We start from the raw sequence: 8,427 nt of genomic DNA, 5'->3' as shown, positions 1-8,427 counted from the left end.
TGTATACCCTCAAAACATGGTTAAAACTATAATTTTTATATCATGGATAGTCAGTCCTTAGCTCTGTTTAATGAATTTGAGAGTGGTTACATTTCTCCAGCCACATCCCTCAGCTGTTAACCAAAGCAATAGTGGGGTGTCCCTTTGTTATTGCTCCTTTAAGTCAGTTTGAGCAAACCTTGTCTGAATCGATGCCAGGTTTTGGACTACATAACTCCCATGATGAATGTGTTTCTGCTCGGTCCACAGCCTTAAGAGTCAACTGCAGTCCTTCACAGACTACATTTTGGATAGAGGTCAACGCCCTGCCCCTTCTTCTCCTCCCTCTTCCTGTCTCCTCCCTCTTCCTGTCTCCTCCCTCTTCCTGTCTCCTCCCTCTTCCTGTCTCCTCCCTCTTCCTGTCTCCTCCCTCTAGCCTACCCTGGCCTAAAGTGAAACTCAGCGTTAAAACACTTGGGAATCATTTGCTTGTTGCTGGGAGGGGCCTCTCGGTCCATTGGTTGAGCAGAAGAGATCATTAGTTAGGGAATTGAGTTTACAGGCACTGGGGGAAAAAGCACAGTTCACGTGCTGCACAGCACACCCGGTTTTCAGGGAGAGATTTAAAAAAAAAGTTTTGGCGACAGACAGTATTTGAGTGAATGGTATAAGGTGAAAGATTTGTCAAGAGGGAGGACTGACTGCCTTTAAATGTTCTGCTGCTCTGTTCTGAATAACAGTTTCTTCTTGGAGAGTGGAGTTAGAGAGTGTAGGCAGGAGTTTTTGGAAACTTGTTGCTGTGCAGCTCTGGAAATTTGGTGAGTGCATGCTCCTTTGAAGGTCCTTTGTGAAAACTCGGGAAGCTCTGCCTTCACCTGCTCTTGACAGATGACCAGTTGTCATAATAAAAGAGCCGGTGAAGGCAGAGCTTCTCAAGTTTGTTTACAGAGATATACTACACAGTGGTCTCATAGCTATTATTGAAGCAGGAAATGATGAGGCAACTTGTTGATTAGTTGTTTACTCACACAAGCTGCCATTTCCATTCGGAGGTTTGTTACAACCAGAAGGCTCTTTTCTCACCTCAACGTTGGTCAAGGTGTACCTGTGTCTCCTCACATAAGACACTTCTATGAAGTTATAATGGAGGCAGATAGTGGTATGTACAGTAGCCTATGTAGGTTTATACATCTATGATGCAGTCATCTACGTTCTATGAAAACTAAAGTCAAACTGCCCTTTCAGCTCATGTGACGGTGCAGCTGGGAATGACATCTGGCAACCAGTCAGCCATTAGACACCAAACACTGAAAACGTTGTTAAAAATTACTTCTGTGATGAATTAAGTTCAGAATCAATGCTTGTATTCTACATGAGACCCTTGAGTCAAAATATTATGGTTGTTTACTTGACATTGGTTGGGTACTGCAATACTCTCCAAGACACAGAAGTTCTGAGGCAAAATGATCCAGGACATTCGGTCCCAATCAAGTTAATTACCGGTACTGACATTTTCTGTGTAACCATGGTGATGTCAGAGCGTCACACCTTCTGTGCGTGCTGAACCTAAAGTTCTGGAGTCACATAAAGCTCTAACTTTAAAAATTGAACACAAAGGCACAAAGTACAAAGGCCAGAAAATAGGCAATTTTTTCAACTACTAGACACATTAATTATTCCTTTGAACAGAGGAAGCTTGATCACAAAGAATATCATCTATTGTGACATAAGAGAGGCTGGCTGAGTACCATAGGAAGAGCAGTAGACAGTACAGGGGAGACAGACAGGGGAGACGGCAGACAGGACAGACAGGGGAGACGGCAGACAGGACAGACAGGGGAGACGGCAGACAGGACAGACAGGACAGACAGGGGAGACGGCAGACAGGACAGACAGGGGAGACGGCAGACAGGACAGACAGGACAGACACGGCAGACAGGACAGACAGGAGAGACGGCAGACAGGACAGACAGGGGAGACGGCAGACAGGACAGACAGGGGAGACGGCAGACAGGACAGACAGGGGAGACGGCAGACAGGACAGACAGGGGAGACGGCAGACAGGACAGACAGGGTTGGTGTGAGGAGGGCAGAGGAGGGGGGTGAGTGGAGAGTTTTCAGCTCTCAAGAGTAAACTGTATATCTGACTGTTTGACTGTGATAAGGCTGTGCTCCATGCTTCCTCAAAGCTGCACTTCCTCTGTTTGTTAGAAAGGTGTTGGATCAGCAGCAGGCTGCAGATACAGGAAAGCAGAGGGAAGCAGAGGGGAGCAGAGGGGAGCAGAGGGAAGCAGAGGGGAGCAGAGGGGAGCAGAGGGGAGCAGAGGGAAGCAAAGGGAAGCAGAGGGAAGCAAATGGAAGCAAAGGGAAGCAAAGGGGAGTAGAGGGAAGCAGAGGGAAGCAGAGGGAAGCAGAGGGAAGCAGAGGGGAGCAGAGGGAAGCAGAGGGGAGCAAAGGGGAGCAGAGGGGAGCAGAGGGGAGAAGAGGGAAGCAGAGGGGAGCAGAGGGGAGCAGAGGGGAGCAGAGGGAAGCAGAGGGGAGCAGAGGGGAGCAGAGGGGAACAGAGGGAAGCAGATGGAAGCAGAGGGAAGCAAAGGGAAGCAGAGGGAAGCAGAGGGAGGGAGGAGGGATTATGGACCACGTCCAAGGAAATGGGATCGGATAGGCAGCCTCAGATTCTTGGTGAGCCACGACCCACTGTGATTTGATTGACAGTTTGGAGTGAGATACTTGCAAAACCTCTTAGATATTGTCTATGTAGAAATTAGAGGTGTGGCCTGTTATTCATATACCTAAATCTGGGACAGGACAGCAAGATCTAGTGAGTGCATCAGCGCAACAGTCCAGGGTGTATGTACATGCGTGTGTGTTTGTGTTTGTGTGTGTGTGTGTGTGTGTGTGTGTGTGTGTGTGTGTGTGTGTGTACAGTAGAAGTTTCTTTCACCTATACCAAACAGGCTAAGAGAGATTGAGAGATTAATATACTTCTTCCTCAGACTTCCTTTCCTATTGAGATTTGATACAGAGAGCCGAATAACACCCCTACGCTCCTCCTTCAGGATCCCCCTTTACCCTCTGACTTCCTTCCTTCCTTCCTTCTCCCTCTCTCTCTCTCTCTCTCTCTCTCTCTCTCTCTCTCTCTCTCTCTCTCTCTCTCTCTCTCTCTCTCTCTCCTTCTCTTCCTCTCTCTGTCAGCTGTCCCCCTCAATCCCCCTCTCCTGACGTCCTGCCTAACACCAGCTCTGCTCGGGAATGGAGAACTCCACGGCTGTGGCCTTTAACGCGACCCCCGACCAGGCGAAACCAGAAGCCATGACACAACTCATGCCAACCAGTGAGTATTCTTCCACGGTCAGGTCTGGTACCGTTTAACCACCACACACCACACACCACACCGCTCTCTGCCTGTCTGAGCAGCCTGGGCTTTGCAGAACAGAACAATCCCTAAGCATGCGTGGCATTCTTAAATGCTGACTGCAGCGTCATCTTCTGCTGCTGCACTGTAAAACAGAAGGGAGAAGAGTTTGGAGTAGAAGTACTGAAACAGACTCACTGTCCTGTAACTCCTGACAACCCCCATACTCCACATTGTAAAGCACATGACCGCTGACCTTGTTGACCCCTGAGAGAGAAAACCCCTGAAGCACAACACGTATCAAACACCTGGCAGTCCTAGAGGCATGTTGAGTGCTGCTTGTATAATTTGACAGTTTTTTGTTTGTTTTTTTACTCCACCGTTGTGTTTCCTGTCAAGAGCTACCTTGTAAAGTGGCCAAACATTGACAGAAGCAGAGGGAGGGAGGAGAAGATTGATAAAATTGTTAGAAATTGTTACAAAGATTTGAGAATTAATCATTGAATATGCTTTGACAGACAGGTTGCCACCTGCTATCAGACCAAATACATGCTGGAAGTGTATGGTTATGTATAGAGAAATACCTGAGGCACACAAGTATGGAGGGGGAAAGGAGGTAGATGCTTGTCTGTTAGAAATGCCTTCACTTTTCAAAGTCAGGGGAGACTTCAGCTATGCTGTCCCTTGTGCATGCTAGTGTTGTCTCCTCGGGTGTCGGGGAGAGGGAGCAGCCAGGCGATATGACAGGTGTGAATATAGACTTCCTCAGACCGCTGGGCCCTGGCCTGACAGCAGGGGACCCGTTGCCAGAGTGACATCTAGAAACCTATAGGAAAAAAACAGCTCTCACAACTAGGCACTTTAACACTGCTGTTTAATGGGACTTTTATCTCTGATTTAACAAGGCGCAATCTCGTCATGAGAAAAAGTACACCCTCATTAGTGATGCGATGACAAACAAACATCTGGCTGGATATGAGAAGCAAAGCACATGGCTGAAGAAGGCACCCTGGCTGAAGAAGGCACCCTGGCTGAAGAAGGCACCCTGGCTGAAGAAGGCACCCTGGCTGAAGAAGTTCTGAAAATGCAATAGTCAGTTACCGTATATATTAATCTCTGTGGGTTTCAGGATAAATGATGGGACCATAAAGGGAGGCTGTGATTGGAACGTGGAGAACACTACCACGTCGGCCATTGGCCTAGTCAGTGTCTAGATCACGTTTTTCTCTCCATACATCATACTCTCAAGCATTTAAGGTAATAACATAATATCAAATATTATCACACGATACACCTATAGGCTACACAATGAGAGAGGCAGCTATGGGCCAAGGAGAGAGGGAGTCAAACGCCTGCAGAATTTATAAAGCCGTCTTTGAGGACCTGACTGTTCCTATTTTCCGGTGATGCATTTTTAAACTCAATTTTGGTAACAGAGGAGAGGCAGCAGCACATATCATTCTCTTCCGCTACTTAAGCAAGTTACTGGTTCTCCACCCCATAAGGCATATGAGCTTTAGGAAGGGAGGGTAACATTACCTGTGCACAAGTCTGTGAACCTATTCTTTCTCCTCGTAAGCAAGAGATTAATTTTACTTCAGCACACCTGAAACCCGTAAAATAATATTTGAGGGCTTTAGATTTAACTCGATATTGTGCAGTCACTACTGACAGGAATTAGGTTGAAGCAAAAAAAGAGGTCCAATTATTTCAAAATAGATGAAAAAGTCCCAACTTTAGAGACTGACTTGTCACTTTTGAAAGAGGATGAGCTCCAGTAACTCCCTCTGTAAGATGATAATGATAATGATTAAGCTTCCCATGCTTGGCTGCTGATGTCCCTAAAGTGCAATGGGGCAAATGTGATTTTAATGTTAATTGACAATTACCTGCCATCATGCCTACAGGTTGAATCATTCCCTACATACAGCACAGGCCGATAGCACCACCTCTGTGAACCACAAATGAAGTACATGAGTGTGGCGGTCATAACAGTGCTATGGGGTCATCCTCGTGTAGTGATGTGACGTGTATCTCCAACTGGGCTCCTTCAGGCGTCTATGTATCCTTCACCGTATGACTGCAATATGACCTTGTGTTGTGTGGGGGCCATTTTGTTGCTGAGGTCAAATAAACAACTAGCAGAGTGAGGCATTCCGTTTTTTTTATTTTTTATGTAAGGCTTTGAGTTTATAACTACATGACTGCACACACAACCCTGAATACAAGATTCATTTAATCACACGCTAAGGTGTATGTACATTTGATCGTCCATATGTATGCAGGTCTGTTAACAATCCATTTGCTCAACAAGCACCAATTGTGGGCCAGGACACATTGAATAGGTGTTGAAGAATTATGATCTGTTTTGCAACCAGCTGGTAGTAGCTGTACAAAAGCGGCGTCTGTGAAGCAGCCAGTGCCTGATGTTGTTTGTTTGCATAAGCAGCTCTGGTGGCTGTCAGTCAGCTGGTCTGGTTGCTGTCAGTCAGCTGGTCTGGTGGCTGTCAGTCAGCTGGTCTGGTGGCTGTCAGTCAGCTTGTCTGGTGGCTGTCAGTCAGCTGGTCTGGTGACTGTCAGTCAGCTTGTCTGGTGACTGTCAGCTTGTCTGGTGGCTGTCAGTCAGCTGGTCTGGTGACTGTCAGTCAGCTTGTCTGGTGACTGTCAGCTTGTCTGGTGGCTGTCAGTCAGCTGGTCTGATGGCTGTCAGTCAGCTGGTCTGGTGGCTGTCAGTCAGCTGGTCTGGTGGCTGTCAGTCAGCTTGTCTGGTGGCTGTCAGTCAGCTGGTCTGGTGACTGTCAGTCAGCTTGTCTGGTGGCTGTCAGTCAGCTGGTCTGGTGGCTGTCAGTCAGCTGGTCTGGTGGCTGTCAGTCAGCTTGTCTGGTGGCTGTCAGTCAGCTGGTCTGGTGACTGTCAGTCAGCTTGTCTGGTGACTGTCAGCTTGTCTGGTGGCTGTCAGTCAGCTGGTCTGGTGACTGTCAGTCAGCTTGTCTGGTGACTGTCAGCTTGTCTGGTGGCTGTCAGTCAGCTGGTCTGATGGCTGTCAGTCAGCTGGTCTGGTGGCTGTCAGTCAGCTGGTCTGGTGGCTGTCAGTCAGCTTGTCTGGTGGCTGTCAGTCAGCTGGTCTGGTGACTGTCAGTCAGCTTGTCTGGTGGCTGTCAGTCAGCTGGTCTGGTGGCTGTCAGTCAGCTGGTCTGGTGGCTGTCAGTCAGCTGGTCTGGTGGCTGTCAGTCAGCTGGTCTGGTGGCTGTCAGTCAGCTTGTCTGGTGGCTGTCAGTCAGCTGGTCTGGTGACTGTCAGTCAGCTTGTCTGGTGACTGTCAGCTTGTCTGGTGGCTGTCAGTCAGCTGGTCTGGTGACTGTCAGTCAGCTTGTCTGGTGACTGTCAGCTTGTCTGGTGGCTGTCAGTCAGCTGGTCTGGTGGCTGTCAGTCAGCTGGTCTGGTGGCTGTCAGTCAGCTGGTCTGGTGGCTGTCAGTCAGCTGGTCTGGTGGCTGTCAGTCAGCTGGTCTGGTGGCTGTCAGTCAGATGGTCTGGTGGCTGTCAGTCAGCTGGTCTGGTGGCTGTCAGTCAGCTGGTCTGGTGGCTGTCAGTCAGCTGGTCTGGTGACTGTCAGTCAGCTTGTCTGGTGACTGTCAGCTTGTCTGGTGACTGTCAGTCAGCTTGTCTGGTGACTGTCAGTCAGCTTGTCTGGTGACTGTCAGCTTGTCTGGTGGCTGTCAGTCAGCTGGTCTGGTGGCTGTCAGTCAGCTGGTCTGGTGGCTGTCAGTCAGCTGGTCTGGTGGCTGTCAGTCAGCTTGTCTGGTGGCTGTCAGTCAGCTGGTCTGGTGACTGTCAGTCAGCTTGTCTGGTGGTGACTGTCAGTCAGCTTGTCTGGTGGTGACTGTCAGTCAGCTGGTCTGGTGGCTGTCAGTCAGCTGGTCTGGTGGCTGTCAGTCAGCTTGTCTGGTGGCTGTCAGTCAGCTGGTCTGGTGACTGTCAGTCAGCTTGTCTGGTGACTGTCAGCTTGTCTGGTGGCTGTCAGTCAGCTGGTCTGGTGACTGTCAGTCAGCTTGTCTGGTGACTGTCAGCTTGTCTGGTGGCTGTCAGTCAGCTGGTCTGGTGGCTGTCAGTCAGCTGGTCTGGTGGCTGTCAGTCAGCTGGTCTGGTGGCTGTCAGTCAGCTGGTCTGGTGGCTGTCAGTCAGCTGGTCTGGTGGCTGTCAGTCAGCTGGTCTGCTGGCTGTCAGTCAGCTGGTCTGGTGGCTGTCAGTCAGCTGGTCTGGTGGCTGTCAGTCAGCTTGTCTGGTGGCTGTCAGTCAGCTGGTCTGGTGACTGTCAGTCAGCTGGTCTGGTGGCTGTCAGTCAGCTGGTCTGGTGGCTGTCAGTCAGCTGGTCTGGTGGCTGTCAGTCAGCTGGTCTGGTGGCTGTCAGTCAGCTTGTCTGGTGGCTGTCAGTCAGCTGGTCTGGTGAATGTCAGTCAGCTTGTCTGGTGGTGACTGTCAGTCAGCTGGTCTGGTCAATGTCAGTCAGCTTGTCTGGTGGCTGTCAGTCAGCTTGTCTGGTGACTGTCAGTCAGCTTGTCTGGTGACTGTCAGTCAGCTTGTCTGGTGACTGTCAGTCAGCTTGTCTGGTGACTGTCAGTCAGCTGGTCTGGTGACTGTCAGTCAGCTTGTCTGGTGACTGTCAGTCAGCTGGTCTGGTGACTGTCAGTCAGCTTGTCTGGTGACTGTCAGTCAGCTGGTCTGGTGACTGTCAGTCAGCTGGTCTGGTGACTGTCAGTCAGCTTGTCTGGTGACTGTCAGTCAGTTTGTCTGGTGACTGTCAGTCAGCTGGTCTGGTGGCTGTCAGTCAGCTGGTCTGGTGGCTGTCAGTCAGCTGGTCTGGTGGCTGTCAGTCAGCTGGTCTGGTGGCTGTCAGTCAGCTTGTCTAGTGGCTGTCAGTCAGCTGGTCTGGTGACTGTCAGTCAGCTGGTCTGGTGGCTGTCAGTCAGCTGGTCTGGTGGCTGTCAGTCAGCTGGTCTGGTGGCTGTCAGTCAGCTGGTCTGGTGGCTGTCAGTCAGCTGGTCTGGTGGCTGTCAGTCAGCTGGTCTGGTGGCTGTCAGTCAGCTGGTCTGGT

The 8,427-nt window shown here is 50.0% G+C and overlaps 1 protein-coding gene across 2 annotated transcripts in view; it reads left to right on the top strand.

Moving 5' to 3' along the window:
• The first annotated feature begins 465 nt into the window (after positions 1-465).
• Positions 466-8,427, top strand: part of LOC121555202 (glycophorin-C) — a 52,010-nt gene continuing 44,048 nt past the window's right edge. The window contains exons 1-2 of one of the 2 annotated variants that reach the window (XM_041869045.2): positions 466-797; positions 3,175-3,313. In XM_041869045.2, the coding sequence (XP_041724979.1) occupies positions 3,232-3,313 (82 nt within the window). In that variant the 5' untranslated portion in view covers positions 466-797; positions 3,175-3,231. Of the gene's footprint in view, positions 798-3,102; positions 3,314-8,427 lie in introns of those variants that run through there. The other variant, XM_045212055.1, reaches the window with a different exon arrangement.

The sequence above is a fragment of the Coregonus clupeaformis genome, chromosome 40, assembly GCF_020615455.1.
Source record: "Coregonus clupeaformis isolate EN_2021a chromosome 40, ASM2061545v1, whole genome shotgun sequence".
Classification (NCBI taxonomy): domain Eukaryota; kingdom Metazoa; phylum Chordata; class Actinopteri; order Salmoniformes; family Salmonidae; genus Coregonus; species Coregonus clupeaformis.
Note: the sequence above shows the minus strand (reverse complement) of the source record. Positions and strands in the feature narration are given on the sequence as shown.